The sequence below is a fragment of the Oncorhynchus keta genome, chromosome 19 (assembly GCF_023373465.1).
Source record: "Oncorhynchus keta strain PuntledgeMale-10-30-2019 chromosome 19, Oket_V2, whole genome shotgun sequence".
NCBI classification, from domain to species: domain Eukaryota; kingdom Metazoa; phylum Chordata; class Actinopteri; order Salmoniformes; family Salmonidae; genus Oncorhynchus; species Oncorhynchus keta.
The window spans coordinates 12,945,028-12,965,935 of NC_068439.1; the positions used below are offsets into that span (position 1 = coordinate 12,945,028).

At 46.7% G+C, this 20,908-nt stretch overlaps 1 protein-coding gene and 1 pseudogene across 1 annotated transcript in view; both read right to left on the reverse strand.

The window, feature by feature from the left end:
- LOC127909651 (dynein heavy chain-like) overlaps positions 1 to 12,189 on the reverse strand; it is a 40,799-nt gene extending 28,610 nt beyond the window's left edge. The window contains exon 1 of the mRNA XM_052471805.1: positions 10,141 to 12,189. Coding sequence (XP_052327765.1) covers positions 10,141 to 11,736 — 1,596 coding nt within the window. The 5' untranslated portion in view covers positions 11,737 to 12,189. The remainder of the gene's footprint in view (positions 1 to 10,140) is intronic.
- The window catches only part of LOC118379748 (ataxin-1-like), a 153,202-nt pseudogene that overhangs the window by 38,585 nt on the left and 93,709 nt on the right, over positions 1 to 20,908 (reverse strand).

Consider the following 20,908-nt stretch of genomic DNA (forward strand, 5'->3'; position numbering starts at 1 on the left):
ACCAGGGGTCTATGCTATTGTACACCAGGTGTCTATGCTATTAGACACCAGGGGTCTATGCTAGTGGTCACCAGGGGTCTATGCTAGTGGACACCAGGGGTCTATGCTATTAGACACCAGGGGTCTATGCTATTAGACACCAGGGGTCTATGCTAGTGGACACCAGGGGTCTATGCTATTAGACACCAGGGCTCTATGCTATTAGACACCAGGGGTCTATGCTAGTGGACACCAGGGGTCTACGCTAGTGGACACAAGGGGTCTATGCTATTATACACCAGGGGTCTATGCTAGTGGACACCAGGGGTCTATGCTATTAGACACCAGGGGTCTATGCTAGTGGTCACCAGGGGCCTATGCTAGTGGACACCAGGAGTCTATGCTAGTGGTCACCAGGGGTCTATGCTAGTGGACACCAGGGGTCTATTCTAGTGGTCACCAGGGGTCTATGCTAGTGGTCACCAGGGGTCTATTCTAGTGGTCACCAGGGGTCTATGCTAGTGGTCACCAGGGGCCTATGCTAGTGGTCACCAGGGGTCTATGCTAGTGGACACCAGGAGTCTATGCTAGTGGACACCAGGAGTCTATGCTAGTGGACACCAGGGGTCTATGCTATTAGACACCTGGAGTCTATGTTAGCACCAGGTAACTAGTCCCTGTTCTCACAGAGCAGGACCATAGGACTGGACATCTAGCCCTGAGCCCACTGTTTCTGGTTGTGTTTTTGCCTAAGGCTGCATTGCCATAGTTCCAAGGAAGCCTTTAGTTGTTCTGTTTAACTTCTCAGACACTTTCAAAAATGCTATAAAAATACTTGAGGTATAAGATCACTCTGGTAATAGATCATCATTTGTGGAACAGCTGATTGAGCATAGATTGAAATAATTTCTTCACTTTATTTTATTGGCATGTAATCTGATGCTCAGTCTGTGTTTCCACTAGATAGCACAGCCACAAAGTACAACATTGGATATATCGTAAAAATTCATGAAGACAAAAATGAATTCAAGGTTAGGGTTAGGCATAATGTGAACTGTGTGGTTAAGGTTAGGCATAGGTTTAAGGTTAATGATTTTGTGGCTGTGGTAACTAGTGACGACCCAGCGGAGGGAGAGCTCTGACCATCCCTCAGCTAACGCCTTGATCAGACTGACAGAGTCATCGCATCAAAGCTGCGTAATAAATGATGTAATTCCAAAAATGTTACTGGATATGTGAGCAACAACAGTTCAACTTTCACCTTTTGCTTTCTGTCACGTCTACGAGTACAATTTGATCCATACGTTGGATTTATCCAGGTACGCATCACCCAGAACGCACTGCAACTGCCCCTGCAACGCAATGCTGCAAGGCAAACGCAGCGTTCCATTGGAAATGAATGTACATCCTGGTGAACCACAACACAATGCTGCAAGGCAAACGCAGCGTTCCATTGGAAATGAATGTACATCCTGGTGAACCACAACACAATGCCGCTTTTGGTCTGATCGAGGCGTTAGACTGACGAATCAACGCCTCATATGCACAAATTCATGTTGTTACTCCTATGACCAGAGAAAGTTATGAAAAATATTATTAAAAAAGACACAACCCTGTAATAATAATAACGCAAGCTTATCCATACACTTTGCTACTCGTTGAAAGAAGATGTAGTGCTGGTAGAAGCACATTTCATGGCTTATAAAAGTGTTGACAGTGATGAATAAAAACTTCAACATGAACTCACACATAAAAACTTCAACATGAACTCACACATAAAAACTTCAACATGAACTCACACATAAAAACTTCAACATGAACTCACACAACATGAATTCACACATAAAAACTGCAGCTCTTTGCTGAATTCGTTGACAGTCTCTCTCTTTAGTCGTGGTTTTAGATGTTTTGAAATCACAGTAGTATCAACTTACTTTGCTGTGTGCTCGAGGAAGCTTCAGAGAGCAGACACGGTGATCTGAACAATCTGATTGGCTAGCGGTAGGCCCATAGGTAGGCGGAGTTTGTGCTTTCAGACACATGCAAGGTTAAACATGGGAACACTTAGCCTATCCGGCGTGCAGGGCAGCTGAAACAAGTGCTACTACTGCCAACAGCCGAGACAGAAAAATTAGGAGTGCAAGGCTTTATCGTTGTTGTTTTTTATAGGAATGTTTCGCGATCGACTGTTTGGGGAACACTTATATAAGGTAACGAACGAGCAGATCTAAAAAAAAAGAAGTAAAAAAAAAAAAGACATATTTCAGGATTACAATTTCATCAGAGTGCTTCAGGCATCTGGGCAGGGAGAATGACTTTCAGATGAATTACCAACCCTGTGAATCAAGCCATGATGGACTACGTAGGTCTAGTTTAAGCCGGATAATATTGAGAGCTGATTCTGATTTAAAAGACACTCAGGAACCATTAGGTTCTCACCGACACTGACTGAAATCCAGTTTAACCAGGCTAGCATAGAGAGAGTTGTATCCCATTGATAAAGAAAGACACTCAGCTAGCTTCAGAGTCAGTGGGCTGCTATCTGTTACCATTAGGTTCTAACTGACAGACTAACACACATTAGCTTTACATTAATCATACATGGAACGTAGCCATACATTAAAGCTGAGAACCGCGATAGGCGGAGTAGCGCCACTGGATCATTTACTATTGTTTTTGATTTGAGAAAATTAGCATCCTGCATCGGTAGTACATAATCTGCTGTTTTTTGCAGGGTGTTCTATCATGGGTGCAAGGTGTTCTATCACGGGTGCAAGGTGTTCTATCACGGGTGCAAGGTGTTCTATCACGGGTGCAAGGTGTTTTATCACGGGTGCAAGGTGTTCTATCACGGGTGCAGGGTGTTCTATCACGGGTGCAAGGTGTTCTATCACGGGTGCAAGGTGTTCTATCACGGGTGCAGGGTGTTCTATCACGGGTGCAGGGTGTTTTATCACGGGGGCAGGGTGTTCTATCACGGGTGCAGGGTGTTCTATCACGGGTGCAAGGTGTTCTATCACGGGTGCAAGGTGTTCTATCACGGGTGCAAGGTGTTCTATCACGGGGGCAGGGTGTTCTATCACGGGTGCAAGGTGTTTTATCACGGGGGCAGGGTGTTCTATCACGGGTGCAAGGTGTTCTATCACGGGTGCAAGGTGTTCTATCACGGGTGCAGGGTGTTTTATCACGGGTGCAGGGTGTTTTATCACGGGTGCAAGGTGTTCTATCACGGGGGCAAGGTGTTCTATCACGGGTGCAGGGTGTTCTATCACGGGTGCAGGGTGTTCTATCACGGGTGCAGGGTGTTCTATCACGGGTGCAGGGTGTTCTATCACGGGGGCAAGGTGTTCTATCACGGGTGCAAGGTGTTTTATCACGGGTGCAGGGTGTTCTATCACGGGTGCAGGGTGTTCTATCACGGGGGCAAGGTGTTCTATCACGGGTGCAAGGTGTTCTATCACGGGTGCAAGGTGTTCTATCACGGGTGCAGGGTGTTTTATCACGGGTGCAAGGTGTTCTATCACGGGTGCAGGGTGTTCTATCACGGGTGCAGGGTGTTCTATCACGGGTGCAGGGTGTTCTATCACGGGTGCAGGGTGTTCTATCACGGGGGCAGGGTGTTCTATCACGGGTGCAAGGTGTTCTATCACGGGTGCAGGGTGTTTTATCACGGGGGCAGGGTGTTCTATCACGGGTGCAGGGTGTTCTATCACGGGTGCAGGGTGTTCTATCACGGGTGCAAGGTGTTCTATCACGGGTGCAGGGTGTTCTATCACGGGTGCAAGGTGTTCTATCACGGGTGCAGGGTGTTCTATCACGGGTGCAAGGTGTTCTATCACGGGTGCAGGGTGTTCTATCACGGGTGCAGGGTGTTCTATCACGGGTGCAAGGTGTTCTATCACGGGTGCAAGGTGTTCTATCACGGGTGCAAGGTGTTCTATCACGGGTGCAAGGTGTTCTATCACGGGTGCAAGGTGTTCTATCACGGGTGCAGGGTGTTCTATCACGGGTGCAAGGTGTTCTATCACGGGTGCAAGGTGTTCTATCACGGGTGCAAGGTGTTCTATCACGGGTGCAAGGTGTTCTATCACGGGTGCAAGGTGTTCTATCACGGGTGCAAGGTGTTCTATCACGGGTGCAAGGTGTTCTATCACGGGTGCAAGGTGTTCTATCACGGGTGCAAGGTGTTCTATCACGGGTGCAGGGTGTTCTATCACGGGTGCAAGGTGTTCTATCACGGGTGCAAGGTGTTTTATCACGGGTGCAAGGTGTTCTATCACGGGTGCAAGGTGTTCTATCACGGGTGCAAGGTGTTCTATCACGGGTGCAAGGTGTTCTATCACGGGTGCAAGGTGTTCTATCACGGGTGCAAGGTGTTCTATCACGGGTGCAGGGTGTTCTATCACGGGTGCAAGGTGTTTTATCACGGGTGCAAGGTGTTCTATCACGGGTGCAAGGTGTTCTATCACGGGTGCAAGGTGTTTTATCACGGGTGCAAGGTGTTCTATCACGGGTGCAAGGTGTTCTATCACGGGTGCAAGGTGTTCTATCACGGGTGCAGGGTGTTCTATCACGGGTGCAAGGTGTTTTATCACGGGTGCAAGGTGTTCTATCACGGGTGCAAGGTGTTCTATCACGGGTGCAGGGTGTTTTATCACGGGTGCAGGGTGTTCTATCACGGGTGCAGGGTGTTTTATCACGGGTGCAGGGTGTTCTATCACGGGTGCAGGGTGTTCTATCACGGGTGCAGGGTGTTCTATCACGGGTGCAAGGTGTTCTATCACGGGGGCAAGGTGTTCTATCACGGGTGCAGGGTGTTCTATCACGGGGGCAAGGTGTTCTATCACGGGTGCAGGGTGTTTTATCACGGGGCAAGGTGTTCTATCACGGGTGCAGGGTGTTCTATCACGGGTGCAGGGTGTTTTATCACGGGGGCAAGGTGTTCTATCACGGGTGCAGGGTGTTCTATCACGGGTGCAAGGTGTTTTATCACGGGTGCAGGGTGTTCTATCACGGGTGCAGGGTGTTTTATCACGGGTGCAGGGTGTTCTATCACGGGTGCAGGGTGTTTTATCACGGGTGCAAGGTGTTCTATCATGGGTGCAAGGTGTTCTATCACGGGTGCAGGGTGTTCTATCACGGGTGCAAGGTGTTCTATCACGGGTGCAAGGTGTTTTATCACGGGGGCAAGGTGTTCTATCACGGGTGCAAGGTGTTCTATCATGGGTGCAGGGTGTTCTATCACGGGTGCAGGGTGTTCTATCACGGGTGCAAGGTGTTTTATCACGGGGGCAAGGTGTTCTATCACGGGTGCAGAGTGTTCTATCACGGGGGCAAGGTGTTCTATCACGGGCGCAGGGTGTTCTATCACGGGTGCAGGGTGTTCTATCACGGGTGCAAGGTGTTTTATCACGGGGGCAGGGTGTTCTATCACGGGTGCAAGGTGTTCTAAGGCACATGCAGGATGTTCTAAGATGTGTGCAGGGTGTTCTAAGGCACATGCAGGATGTTCTAAGATGTGTGCAGGGTGTTCTAAGGCACATGCAGGGTGTTCTAAGATGTGTGCAGGCTGTTCTAAGGCACATGCAGGGTGTTCTAAGATGTGTGCAGGCTGTTCTAAGGCACATGCAGGCTGTTCTAAGATGGGAGCAGGGTCTTCTAAGGCACATGCAGGGTGTTCTAAGATGGGAGCAGGGTCTTCTAAGGCACATGCAGGGTGTTCTAAGATGGGAGCAGGGTGTTCTAAGGCACATGCAGGGTGTTATAAGATGTGTGCAGGGTCTTCTAAGGCACATGCAGGATGTTCTAAGATGTGTGCAGGGTCTTCTAAGGCACATGCAGGGTGTTCTAAGATGGGAGCAGGGTGTTCTAAGGCACATGCAGGATGTTCTAAGATGTGTGCAGGCTGTTCTAAGGCACATACAGGGTGTTCTAAGATGTGTGCAGGCTGTTCTAAGGCACATGCAGGGTGTTCTAAGATGGGAGCAGGGTCTTCTAAGGCACATGCAGGGTGTTATAAGATGGGAGCAGGGTGTTCTAAGGCACATGCAGGGTGTTCTAAGATGTGTGCAGGCTGTTCTAAGGCACATGCAGGGTGTTCTAAGATGGGAGCAGGGTCTTCTAAGGCACATGCAGGGTGTTATAAGATGTGTGCAGGGTGTTCTAAGGCACATGCAGGGTGTTCTAAGATGTGTGCAGGCTGTTCTAAGGCACATGCAGGGTGTTCTAAGATGGGAGCAGGGTCTTCTAAGGCACATGCAGGGTGTTATAAGATGTGTGCAGGGTGTTCTAAGGCACATGCAGGGTGTTCTAAGATGTGTGCAGGCTGTTCTAAGGCACATGCAGGGTGTTATAAGATGGGAGCAGGGTGTTCTAAGGCACATGCAGGGTGTTCTAAGATGGGAGCAGGGTGTTCTAAGGCACATGCAGGGTGTTCTAAGATGTGTGCAGGCTGTTCTAAGGCACATGCAGGGTGTTATAAGATGGGAGCAGGGTGTTCTAAGGCACATGCAGGGTGTTATAAGATGTGTGCAGGGTGTTCTAAGGCACATGCAGGGTGTTCTAAGATGTGTGCAGGCTGTTCTAAGGCACATGCAGGGTGTTATAAGATGGGAGCAGGGTGTTCTAAGGCACATGCAGGGTGTTCTAAGATGGGAGCAGGGTGTTCTAAGGCACATGCAGGGTGTTCTAAGATGTGTGTAGGCTGTTCTAAGGCACATGCAGGGTGTTATAAGATGGGAGCAGGGTGTTCTAAGGCACATGCAGGGTGTTATAAGATGTGTGCAGGGTGTTCTAAGGCACATGCAGGGTGTTCTAAGATGTGTGCAGGCTGTTCTAAGGCACATGCAGGGTGTTATAAGATGGGAGCAGGCTGTTCTAAGGCACATGCAGGGTGTTATAAGATGTGTGCAGGGTGTTCTAAGGCACATGCAGGGTGTTCTAAGATGTGTGCAGGCTGTTCTAAGGCACATGCAGGGTGTTATAAGATGGGAGCAGGCTGTTCTAAGGCACATGCAGGGTGTTCTAAGATGTGTGCAGGCTGTTCTAAGGCACATGCAGGGTGTTATAAGATGGGAGCAGGCTGTTCTAAGGCACATGCAGGGTGTTATAAGATGTGTGCAGGGTGTTCTAAGGCACATGCAGGGTGTTCTAAGATGTGTGCAGGCTGTTCTAAGGCACATGCAGGGTGTTATAAGATGGGAGCAGGGTGTTCTAAGGCACATGCAGGGTGTTCTAAGATGTGTGCAGGCTGTTCTAAGGCACATGCAGGGTGTTATAAGATGGGAGCAGGGTGTTCTAAGGCACATGCAGGGTGTTATAAGATGTGTGCAGGCTGTTCTAAGGCACATGCAGGGTGTTCTAAGATGGGAGCAGGGTGTTCTAAGGCACATGCAGGGTGTTATAAGATGTGTGCAGGCTGTTCTAAGGCACATGCAGGGTGTTATAAGATGGGAGCAGGCTGTTCTAAGGCACATGCAGGGTGTTATAAGATGTGTGCAGGCTGTTCTAAGGCACATGCAGGGTGTTATAAGATGTGTGCAGGGTGTTCTAAGGCACATGCAGGGTGTTATAAGATGTGTGCAGGCTGTTCTAAGGCACATGCAGGGTGTTATAAGATGTGTGCAGGCTGTTCTAAGGCACATGCAGGGTGTTATAAGATGTGTGCAGGGTGTTCTAAGGCACATGCAGGGTGTTATAAGATGTGTGCAGGGTGTTCTATACTTTTGGTCATGTAGTGTGTTTTAGAGATACGGAGCAACAACACTCCCACGACTCAGATGTCGATTTCACGACACACAGATGCAGGTAGAATGTTCATTGTATGATAGGGGAGGGGATGAGGAGGGATTTAGGGGGTCCTACCGCATTCAACAGAATTCCTCCAGTCCCTCCTGTGTGTCAGCACGGGATGCAGCCCATGAAGGGGTCCTCCAATCAGAACACAGCACTGCTTCCTCTCAGGGCCCCAGCACTACCTAAGGAGAGAGAGACAGGTAAACATTAGCTGAGGAGAGAGAGACAGGTAAACATTAGCTGATGAGAGAGAGACAGGTAAACACTAGCTGAGGAGAGAGAGACAGGTAAACACTAGCTGAGGAGAGAGAGACAGGTAAACATTAGCTGATGAGAGAGGGACAGGTAAACACTAGCTGAGGAGAGAGAGACAGGTAAACACTAGCTGAGGAGAGAGAGACAGGTAAACATTAGCTGAGGAGAGAGAGACAGGTAAACATTAGCTGAGGAGAGAGAGACAGGTAAACATTAGCTGAGGAGAGAGAGAGACAGGTAAACACTAGCTGAGGAGAGAGAGACAGGTAAACACTAGCTGAGGAGAGAGAGACAGGTAAACACTAGCTGAGGAGAGAGAGACAGGTAAACATTAGCTGAGGAGAGAGAGACAGGTAAACATTAGCTGAGGAGAGAGAGACAGGTAAACACTACCTGAGGAGAGAGAGACAGGTACACACTAGCTGAGGAGAGAGAGACAGGTAAACATTAGCTGAGGAGAGAGAGACAGGTAAACATTAGCTGAGGAGAGAGAGAGACAGGTAAACACTAGCTGAGGAGAGAGAGACAGGTAAACACTAGCTGAGGAGAGAGAGACAGGTAAACACTAGCTGAGGAGAGAGAGACAGGTAAACATTAGCTGAGGAGAGAGAGACAGGTAAACATTAGCTGAGGAGAGAGAGACAGGTAAACACTACCTGAGGAGAGAGAGACAGGTACACACTAGCTGACAGGTACACACTAACAGAGAGAGAGAGAGAGAGAGAGAGAGAGAGAGAGAGAGAGAGAGAGAGAGAGAGAGAGAGAAAGAAAGAAAGAAAGAAAGAAAGAAAGAAAGAAAGAAAGAAAGAAAGAAAGAAAGAAAGAAAGAAAGAGAGACAGACAGACAGACAGACAGACAGACAGACAGACAGACAGACAGACAGACAGACAGACAGACAGACAGACAGAGCTACAGACAGACAGAGCTAGTCTCCTGCTTGATGTGTTGTTGTCTGAGCTCTGTCTGTATACTGGGGCTAAAGCATTATAGTACATCCTCCCAAGACTTCCTGCTTCCCTGACAGGGAGAGGGAGAGGTGGGGAGGGAGGAAGGGAGATTGAATTGAGAGAGAGAGAAAAAAAGAGAGAGAGAGAGAGAGAGAGAGAGAGAGAGAGAGAGAGAGAGAGAGAGAGAGAGAGAGAGAGAGAGAAAGAAAGAAAGAAAGAAAGAAAGAAAGAAAGAAAGAAAGAAAGAAAGAAAGAAAGAAAGAAAGAAAGAAAGAAAGAAAGAAAGAAAGAAAGAAAGAGAGAGAGAGAGAGAGAAAAAGAGAGAGAAAAAGAGAGAGAGAAAGAAAGAAAGAGATAGAGAGAGAGAGAGAGAGAGAGAGAGAGAGAGAGAGAGACCGAGAGAGAGAGAGAGAGAGAGTCAGTTAGCCAGACAGTCAGTCTTATGGTACTAAGACAGGTGGGTAGATCAATAATACCAGAACATGGCAGTGTGTTTGTAAATGATGGAGTGAGTAATCCATAATGTCTCAAATGATTTAGCCTCAGGTAGTGGAAGTGATTCTGAGGGTGGCTGTGTATGAATGAAGACTCAACATCTGCACAGCGATATACCTTGACTGAGTATTGAATGATTACACTGACTGAGTATTGAATCATTACACTGACTGAGTATTGGATGATTACACTGACTGAGTATTGAATCATTACACTGACTGAGTATTGAATCATTACACTGACTGAGTATTGGATGATTACACTGACTGAGTATTGAATCATTACACTGACTGAGTATTGAATCATTACACTGACTGAGTATTGGATGATTACACTGACTGAGTATTGAATCATTACACTGACTGAGTATTGAATCATTACACTGACTGAGTATTGAATCATTACACTGACTGAGTATTGAATCATTACACTGACTGAGTATTGAATCATTACGCTGACTGAGTATTGAATCATTACACTGACTGAGTATTGGATGATTACACTGACTGAGTATTGAATCATTACACTGACTGAGTATTGAATCATTACACTGACTGAGTATTGAATCATTACACTGACTGAGTATTGGATGATTACGCTGACTGAGTATTGAATCATTACACTGACTGAGTATTGAATCATTACACTGACTGGGTATTGAATCATTACACTGACTGAGTATTGAATCATTACACTGACTGAGTATTGAATCATTACACTGACTGAGTATTGAATCATTACACTGACTGAGTATTGAATCATTACACTGACTGAGTATTGAATCATTACACTGACTGAGTATTGAATCATTACACTGACTGAGTATTGAATCATTACACTGACTGAGTATTGAATCATTACACTGACTGAGTATTGAATCATTACGCTGACTGAGTATTGAATCATTACACTGACTGAGTATTGAATCATTACACTGACTGAGTATTGAATCATTACACTGACTGAGTATTGAATCATTACACTGACTGAGTATTGAATCATTACACTGACTGAGTATTGAATCATTACACTGACTGAGTATTGAATCATTACACTGACTGAGTATTGGATGATTACACTGACTGAGTATTGAATCATTACACTGACTGAGTATTGAATCATTACACTGACTGAGTATTGGATGATTACGCTGACTGAGTATTGGATGATTACACTGACTGAGTATTGGATGATTACACTGACTGGGTATTGGATGATTACGCTGACTGAGTATTGGATGATTACACTGACTGAGTATTGGATGATTACACTGACTGAGTATTGAATCATTACACTGACTGAGTATTGAATCATTACACTGACTGGGTATTGGATGATTACGCTGACTGAGTATTGAATCATTACACTGACTGGGTATTGGATGATTACGCTGACTGAGTATTGGATGATTACGCTGACTGAGTATTGGATGATTACACTGACTGAGTATTGAATCATTACACTGACTGAGTATTGGATGATTACGCTGACTGAGTATTGGATGATTACGCTGACTGAGTATTGAATCATTACACTGACTGAGTATTGAATCATTACACTGACTGAATATTGGATGATTACGCTGACTGAGTATTGGATGATTACGCTGACTGAGTATTGGATGATAACACTGACTGAGTATTGAATGATTACACTGACTGAGTATTGAATGATTACACTGACTGAGTATTGGATGATTACACTGACTGAGTATTGAATCATTACACTGACTGAGTATTGAATCATTACACTGACTGAGTATTGGATGATTACACTGACTGAGTATTGGATGATTACGCTAACAGAGTATTGGATGATTACACTGACTGAGTATTGAATGATTACACTGACTGAGTATTGAATGATTACACTGACTGAGTATTGGATGATTACACTGACTGAGTATTGAATCATTACACTGACTGAGTATTGAATCATTACACTGACTGAGTATTGGATGATTACACTGACTGAGTATTGGATGATTACGCTAACAGAGTATTGGATGATTACACTGACTGAGTATTGAATGATTACGCTGACTGAGTATTGGATGATTACACTGACTGAGTATTGGATGATTACGCTAACAGAGTATTGGATGATTACACTGACTGAGTATTGAATGATTACGCTAACAGAGTATTGGATGATTACACTGACTGAGTATTGGATGATTACGCTAACAGAGTATTGGATGATTACACTGACTGAGTATTGACTGAACTGAATTTTGACTGAATTTTTTATGATTTCTGCTGACATTTACAGATCACAGATAATCCTTCTGTTTCTGACATGAAGAAACCACAATGTTGTCTTCACAGCCAGCTTGGTACGCCTCCCCTCTGTGACCATCTGTCTCTCCTTTTCTCTTGTCTCTTTTCACGCTCTTTCTCGCTCCTCTTCTCTCTCTCACTCACACACTGTTGTAATACACATGATTGGTTCGTTTGCAGGTTGCTGTCTGGTAATCCTCAGCCACTGTGTGAGAGCTCTCTCTCTCCCTCTCTTTCTCTGTCTCTCCCTCTCTTTCTCTCTTTTCACAAATCCTTCAAGCCCACTCTCTCCCAATCCATCTCAGTGGGCAGTGCTTAGGAGAGGCACAGTGTGTGTGTGTGTGTGTGTGTGTGTGTGTGTGTGTGTGTGTGTGTGTGTGTGTGTGTGTGTGTGTGTGTGTGTGTGTGTGTGTGTGTGTGTGTGTGTGTGTGTGTGTGTGTGTGGCCTGCGTGGGTGGGTGGGCTGGACTCTGTCCCTGGTGTAACATAAGCCCAATGCTTTCCACTCCCATAGAAACATATTGATTATTTCTCTCCATCTGTGAAGCCAGACATAAATTCTTTCTCTATTATCATAGTTGGAAGCTCATAACCTGTGGGAGTAAGGGTGGGAGAGAGAGAGAGAGAGAGAGAGAGAGAGAGAGAGAGAGAGAGGGAGGGGAGCTATAGAGAGAGAGAGAGGCTCTAGCACCCTGTCTCTATGCCAGGCGGTGTCAGAGGAAGGCTCTAGCACCCTGTCTCTATGCCAGGCGGTGTCAGAGGAAGGCTCTAGCACCCTGTCTCTATGCCAGGTGGTGTCAGAGGAAGGCTCTAGCACCCTGTCTCTATGCCAGGCGGTGTCAGAGGAAGGCTCTAGCACCCTGTCTCTATGCCAGGCGGTGTCAGAGGAAGGCTCTAGCACCCTGTCTCTATGCCAGGCGGTGTCAGAGGAAGGCTCTAGCACCCTGTCTCTATGCCAGGCGGTGTCAGAGGAAGGCCCTAGCACCCTGTCTCTATGCCAGGCGGTGTCAGAGGAAGGCCCTAGCACCCTGTCTCTATGCCAGGCGGTGTCAGAGGAAGGCCCTAGCACCCTGTCTCTATGCCAGGCGGTGTCAGAGGAAGGCTCTAGCACCCTGTCTCTATGCCAGGTGGTGTCAGAGGAAGGCTCTAGCACCCTGTCTCTATGCCAGGCGGTGTCAGAGGAAGGCTCTAGCACCCTGTCTCGATGCCAGGTGGTGTCAGAGGAAGGCCCTAGCACCCTGTCTTTATGCCAGGTGGTGTCAGAGGAAGGCCCTAGCACCCTGTCTCTATGCCAGGCGGTGTCAGAGGAAGGCCCTAGCACCCTGTCTCTATGCCAGGCGGTGTCAGAGGAAGGCTCTAGCACCCTGTCTCTATGCCAGGTGGTGTCAGAGGAAGGCCCTAGCACCCTGTCTCTATGCCAGGCGGTGTCAGAGGAAGGCCCTAAAATTGTCAAAGATTTCAGCCACCCAAGTCATAGACTGTTCTCTCTGCTACCGCACAGCAAGCGGTACTGATGCACCAAGTCTGGATCCAACAGGACCCTGAACAGCTATTCAGTGCTGCAGGCTGTCTGATCCACTCTGCTTTGCAATTCAATCAGCCACTCAGGCCCTCCAATGCAGAGGTGTAACACGACGGCAGCTAATTGGCCAACTCTGATTAGAATACTGGAGATGATACGTTTATGTGTGTGTGTGTGTGTGTGTTTATGTGTGTGTTTATGTGTGTGTTTACGTGTGTGTGTGTGTGTGTGTGTGTGTGTGTGTGTGTGTGTGTATGTGTGTGTGTGTGTGTGTGTGTGTGTGTGTGTGTGTGTGTGTGTGTGTGTGTGTGTGTGTGTGTGTGTGTGTGTGTGTGTGTGTGTGTGTGTGTGTGTGTGTGTGTTTACGTGTGTGTGTGTGTGTGTGTGTGTGTGTGTGTGTGTGTGTGTGTGTGTGTGTGTGTGTGTGTGTGTGTGTGTGTGTGTGTGTGTGTGTGTTTATGTGTGTTTATGTGTGTGTGTGTGTGTGTGTGGTAATGGACTGTGTAACCTAGACAGGGGTAATGGGCTGTGTAACCTAGACAGTGGTAATGGACTGTGTAACCTAGACAGTGGTAATGGACTGTGTAACCTAGACAGTGGTAATGGACTGTGTAACCTAGACAGTGGTAATGGACTGTGTGACCTAGACAGTGGTATTGGACTGTGTAACCTAGACAGTGGTAATGGACTGTGTAACCTAGACAGTGGTAATGGACTGTGTAACCTAGACAGTGGTAATGGACTGTGTAACCTAGACAGTGGTAATGGACCGTGTAACCTAGACAGTGGTAATGGACTGTGTGACCTAGACAGTGGTAATGGACTGTGTAACCTAGACAGGGGTAATGGACTGTGTAACCTAGACAGTGGTAATGGACTGTGTAACCTAGACAGTGGTAATGGACTGTGTAACCTAGACAGTGGTAATGGACTGTGTAACCTAGACAGTGGTAATGGACTGTGTAACCTAGACAGTGGTAATGGACTGTGTAACCTAGACAGTGCTAATGGACTGTGTGACCTAGACAGTGGTAATGGACTGTGTAACCTAGACAGTGGTAATGGACTGTGTGACCTAGACAGTGGTAATGGACTGTGTAACCTAGACAGTGGTAATGGACTGTGTGACCTAGACAGTGGTAATGGACTGTGTGACCTAGACAGTGGTATTGGACTGTGTAACCTAGACAGTGGTAATGGACTGTGTAACCTAGACAGTGGTAATGGACTGTGTAACCTAGACAGTGGTAATGGACTGTGTAACCTAGACAGTGGTAATGGACTGTGTAACCTAGACAGTGGTAATGGACTGTGTGACCTAGACAGTGGTAATGGGCTGTGTAACCTAGACAGTGGTAATGGACTGTGTAACCTAGACAGTGGTAATGGACTGTGTGACCTAGACAGTGGTAATGGACTGTGTGACCTAGACAGTGGTAATGGGCTGTGTAACCTAGACAGTGGTAATGGACTGTGTAACCTAGACAGTGGTAATGGACTGTGTGACCTAGACAGTGGTAATGGGCTGTGTGACCTAGACAGTGGTAATGGGCTGTGTAACCTAGACAGTGGTAATGGACTGTGTAACCTAGACAGTGGTAATGGACTGTGTAACCTAGACAGTGGTAATGGACTGTGTAACCTAGACAGTGGTAATGGACTGTGTGACCTAGACAGTGGTATTGGACTGTGTAACCTAGACAGTGGTAATGGACTGTGTAACCTAGACAGTGGTAATGGACTGTGTGACCTAGACAGTGGTAATGGACTGTGTGACCTAGACAGTGGTATTGGACTGTGTAACCTAGACAGTGGTAATGGACTGTGTAACCTAGACAGTGGTAATGGACTGTGTAACCTAGACAGTGGTAATGGACTGTGTAACCTAGACAGTGGTAATGGACTGTGTAACCTAGACAGTGGTAATGGACTGTGTGACCTGGACTGTGTGACAAACACCAAATTTAGAATTTCGCAAAAACCTCCTCTGTGTACAACGTAAAACACATAATAATGCACGCAGAGCAGAATTAGGACGATACCCACTAATTATAAAAATCCAGAACGGAGCTGTTACATTTTACAACCGCCTAAAAGGAAGTGATTCCCAAACCTTCCATATCAAAGCCATCACCTACAGGGAGATGAACCTGGAGAAGAGCCCCCTAAGCAAGCTGGTCCTGGGGCTCTGTTCACAAACACAAACACACCCCACAGAGCCCCAGGACAGCAACACAATTAGAACCAACCAAATCATGAGAAAACAAAAAGATAATTACTTGACACATTGGAAAGAATTAACAAAAAACAGAGCAAACTAGAATGCTCCTTGGCCCTACACAGAGAGTACACAGTGGCAGAATACCTGACCACTGTGACTGACCCAAACTTAAGGAAAGATATGACTACGTACAGACTCAGTGAACATAGCCTTGCTATTGAGAGAGGCTGTCGTTGGCAGACCTGGCTCTCAAGAGAAGACACTGCCCACAAAATGAGGTGGAAACTGAGCTGCACTTCCTAACCTCCTGCCAAATATTTGAGACACATATTTCCCTCAGATTACACAGACCCACAAAGAATTCGGAAAACAAATCCAATATTGATAAACTCCCATATCCTCATCACAGCAGCAAGATGTGTGACCTGTTGCCACAAGAAAAGGGCAACCAGTGAAGAACAAACAACATCGTAAATACAACCCATATTTATGTTTATGTATTTTCCCTTTTGTACATTAACTATTTGCACATCGTTACAACACTGTATATAGACATGATATTTCACTTGCTTTGGCATGTAAGCATATGTTTCCCATGCCAATAAAGCGAATAAAGAGAGAGAGAAAGAGAGAGAGAGAGAAAGAGAGAGGAAAAGTAAGAGGGAGAGAGAGAAAAAGTAAGAGAGAGAATGAAAATAAGAGCGCGCGCGAGAGAGAGGAGAGAGAGAGAAAGCGATAAAGAGAGAGAGATCAAGCAAGCAATAGGGAGCGAGAGATGGAGTGAGCAAGAGTGAGAGAGAGAAGGTGAGTGAGAGAAGCAGAGAAGGACAGAGAGAAAGAGAGAATGAAGCAAGAGAGAGGGAGAGTAAGTGGGACAGAAAGAGAAATAGATAGCTATAGAGCAGACTTAACCCACTCCATTACATTCATCAAAACAGGAACATTTTACATTTGGCTAGGAATTCAAAAAAGTGATTATCTCAACAGAGAAAAATGTCCTCCTGTGTGCTACCTACAGTATATCCCCCCACTAGAATCTCCATAATTGAATGAAAACCGTATCTCCATCCTAGAGGGAGAGATCAATCATGAATGCGTACTAGTATGTAGTGACCTAAAGGCCAGAACTGGACAAGAACCCGGGGACAAACACCTAGAGGTGACAGTATTCCCTCCTAGATATGCTATGAGAAAACAACCAACTAAAATGGGTCACAACTTGCAGCTCTGTCACACGCTGGGTCTGTACATAGTCAATGGCAGACTGCTACAGTAGGCACAGCCACAGCTCAGCAGTAACACTGTAGATTACTGTTTCACCGAACCCAGAGTCTCTCAGAGCGTTCACAGTCAGCACACTGACACCCCTATCAGATACAGCAAAATCACAGCCTACTTGAACCGAGCAATATTCAATCATGAGGCATCAAAGCTGAACAAAATGCATACTATTAAGAAACACTATAGATGGAAGGAAAGTAGTGTGGAAACCTACCAAACAATAATTGGGCAACAACAAATCTCTTTTAGACAACTTCCTGGATAAAACATTTCAAAGCAATAGTGAAGATGTAAACTTGGCAGTAGTAACTTTCAGCTTCCCTATCAAATAACTGTTTTTTTAAGCACACATCCTAAGAAAATCACAACAACGACAAATGGTTTGATGAAGAATACAAAAATCACTAATAAGGAAATTCAGAAACATATCCAACCAAAAACATAGAGACTCACAAACAACTTTGTAAATAGTATTTATCTGTTTATTTATGATCCCTTTCATACTTCAACTACTTGCACATTGTTACAACAGTGTACATAGCCAATAAAATAACATTTGAAACGTCTATATTCTTTTAAAACTTTTGTAAACATTGTTTACTAATGTTACCCTTGTTTATTTCCCTTTTGCCTATTCCATTTGCTATGGCAACGTGAACATATGTTTCCCATGGCAATAAAGTTATTTGAATTGAATTGAGAGAAAGAGGGAGAGAGAGAGAGAGAGAGAGATGGAGAGAGAGAGGAAGTGATAGAGAGAGGGAGTGATAGAGAGAGGGAGATGGAGAGAGATAGGAAGTGATAGAGAGAGGGAGATGGAGAGAGAGAGGGAGTGATAGAGAAGGAGAGAGAGAGAAAGTGATAGAGAGAGGGAGATGGAGAGAGAGAGGGAGTGATAGAGAGAGGGAGTGATAGAGAAGGAGAGAGAGAGAAAGTGATAGAGAGAGGGAGATGGAGAGAGAGAGGGAGTGATAGAGAGAGGGAGTGATAGAGAAGGAGAGAGAGAAAGAGAGAGTTAGCGAGAGAGTGTGTTTTAATGGAATGGCAAACAGGACTGTCTGATTCATATCAACTTGTACTCTAATGCAGATATGTCTCCACACAGACAGGCAGTATAGTCCCAGAACACACCGTGTTTTCTGTCCTGTCCTCTATCCCAACACAACAGCTTTGAACAACCCTTCCTCTGTCTGTATACATGCACGCATGCATGCTCACACACGGCCAAGCACAGCCAAATATACACACACACACACACACACACACACACACACACACACACACACACACACACACACACACACACACACACACACATACACACACACACACACACATACACACACACTCTGCCTAACGTATAAGGTTCCCACGCACTTATATGGGACAAGGAGGAGTAAGACAACACCAGAGCCAGCCAGGGTTTGTGCAAGACAAGACAGGGGATAGTACTGAAAGGAACAGACAGTGTTAGGAAAGTGTTGAGGGAGCATTTGATCACTGAGCCAGCCCAAAAGTCAGTCAGAGAGCCAGCCCTATAGTCAGTCAGAAAACCAGTCCTATAGTCAGTCAGAGAGCCAGCCCTATAGTCAGTCAGAAAACCAGTCCTATAGTCAATCAGAGAGCCAGCCCTATAGTCAGTCAGAAAACCAGTCCTATAGTCAGTCAGAGAGCCAGCCCTATAGTCAATCAGAGAGCCAGCCCTATAGTCAGTCAGAAAACCAGTCCTATAGTCAGTCAGAGAGCCAGCCCTATAGTCAATCAGAAAACCAGTCCTATAGTCAGTCAGAGAGCCAGCCAGCCCTATAGTCAGTCAGAGAGCCAGCCCTATAGTCAGTTAGAGAGCCAGCCCTATAGTCAGTCAGAGAGCCAGCCCTATAGTCAGTCAGAGAGCCAGCCCTATAGTCAGTTAGAGAGCCAGCCCTATAGTCAGTCAGAGAGCCAGCCCTATAGTCAGTCAGAGAGCCAGCCATAAAGTCAGTTAGCCCTATAGTCAGTCAGAGAGCCAGCGCTATAGTCAGTCAGAGAGCCAGCCCTATAGTCAGTCAGAGAGCCAGCCATAAAGTCAGTTAGCCCTATAGTCAGTCAGAGAGCCAGCCCTATAGTCAGTCAGACAGCCAGCCCTATAGTCAGTCAGAGAGCCAGCCCTATAGTCAGTCAGAGAGCCAGCCCTATAGTCAGTCAGAGAGCCAGCCCTATAGTCAGTCAGAGAGCCAGCCATAAAGTCAGTTAGCCCTATAGTCAGTCAGAGAGCCAGCCAGCCCTATAGTCAGTCAGAGAGCCAGCCATATAGTCAGTCAAGGATCCTGCCAGTAAACCAGCCAGCCAGCTAGACAGTCAGAGAGACATCCAGCCAGCTAACCAGTCAGTCAACCAGCATTCTCTTCTCTGTAGCTTGGCAGCGAGGCAGGGTGAGCAGCTCCACACCACTGAGCGTTTTTAACTGCTGAGTGACTCTCTTAACCTCTCTCCTCACACTCCAGCCTGGCAGAGAGAGAGAGACGCAGCTGCAAACTAACCCTAACCAACACAAGCAATGAAGCAAGGCAGGGAGGGCAGAGGGTGTTTAGGGGTGAAGAGAGGGGACACAGGGGTGAGGGGACTGAGTTGGGCGTGTGTTCCAGGAAACTCTATTTAACAGTCGAACACACACACCCTCACTCGTGGACATGCATACACACAAACACACATGATGTTACAGAAAGACACAGTTCCCTCCCTGGCCAACTTGGTGAGGCCATATAGGGGAGGTAACACTCCCTACATCCCATCCTCCCTCCCTACATCCCATCCTCCCTCCCTACATCCCATCCTCCCTCCCTACATCCCATCCTCCCTCCCTACATCCCTGCCCCTTTCCCTGTGCCTCTATCCCTCCCTACATCCCTCCCTCTTTCCCCCTCCCTCCCTCCCTCCCTCCCTCCCTCCCTCCCTCCCTCAATCTCTCCCTCTTTCCCTCACTCCCTCTCGCCATCCCCCCTACATCCCTCTATCCTCCCTCCCTCTTTCTATCCCTCCCGACATCCCTCACTCCCTACATCCATACCTCTATCCCTCCATACATTCCTCCCTCTATCCCTCTCTCCCTCTATCCCTCCCTCCCTCCCTACATCTCTCTATCCCTCCCTCCCTCCCTACATCTCTCTATCCCTCCGTCTATCCCTCCCTCCCTCCCTACATCTCTCTATCCCTCCCTCCATCCATGTATCCCTCCATCCCTCCCTACATCTCTCTATCCCTCCCTCCATCCATGTATTCCTCCCTCCCCCATCCCTCCCTACATCTCTCTATCCCTCCCTCCCTCCCTACATCCATGTATCCCTCCATCCCTCCCTACATCTCTCTATCCCTCCCTCCATCCATGTATTCCTCCCTCCCCCATCCCTCCCTGTATCCCTTCCTCCATCTACTACCCCCCTCCCTCCCTGTGTGTTTCTTTCTGCACGTATGGGGGCTCAAAGCAACAGCAGCTTAACACACACTCAGAGGCTGATATTGTGGTCGCCGAGGCAGACAACAGCCCATAATAACTCCCCTGTCAGGCTCCACTGGGCAACTGAAGGTGAGGAACACATCTGAGATTGCTGCATCACCTAGGAGACGGAGCTATAGATTCTAGATACAGAACACTAACAGACCTGTTGTGTTAACCTAGGGCAGGCTTTGGTTGTAGAAAACATGATTGATAATGATCTGCTTTTATTCCCTTCCTACCTCCTGTGTTGATGTTTGTATGGAAAAGTACAGAACAGTTTGTGCTTTAGCAGTGGGATTGATTGTCTTATTGACAGATTGAATGATCGTCTCACTCTTTTACTTTTAGCAAGACTGTCTAACCATATGGAGTGGCTTAGCATGTTTGAGTAGCATATGTATAGCATACATAACAGCATACATAATGCAAAGAGTAGTGAGATGTACTATCCTCTCTTTTGTGGTCTGGCAGCAACGGCTATCACTCAATTCCCCCTGCAGCTTTGCCTAAGTGTGTGCACACTCAGTATGCATGCCCGGCAGCTTAGCCAACCCAAGGTCACAGCTAAGAGAGAGGAAGAATGAAGAGAGAGAGACAGACAGACAGAGAGTGAGGGAAAGAGAGAGACAGAGCGTGAGAGACAGAGAGAGAGACAGAGA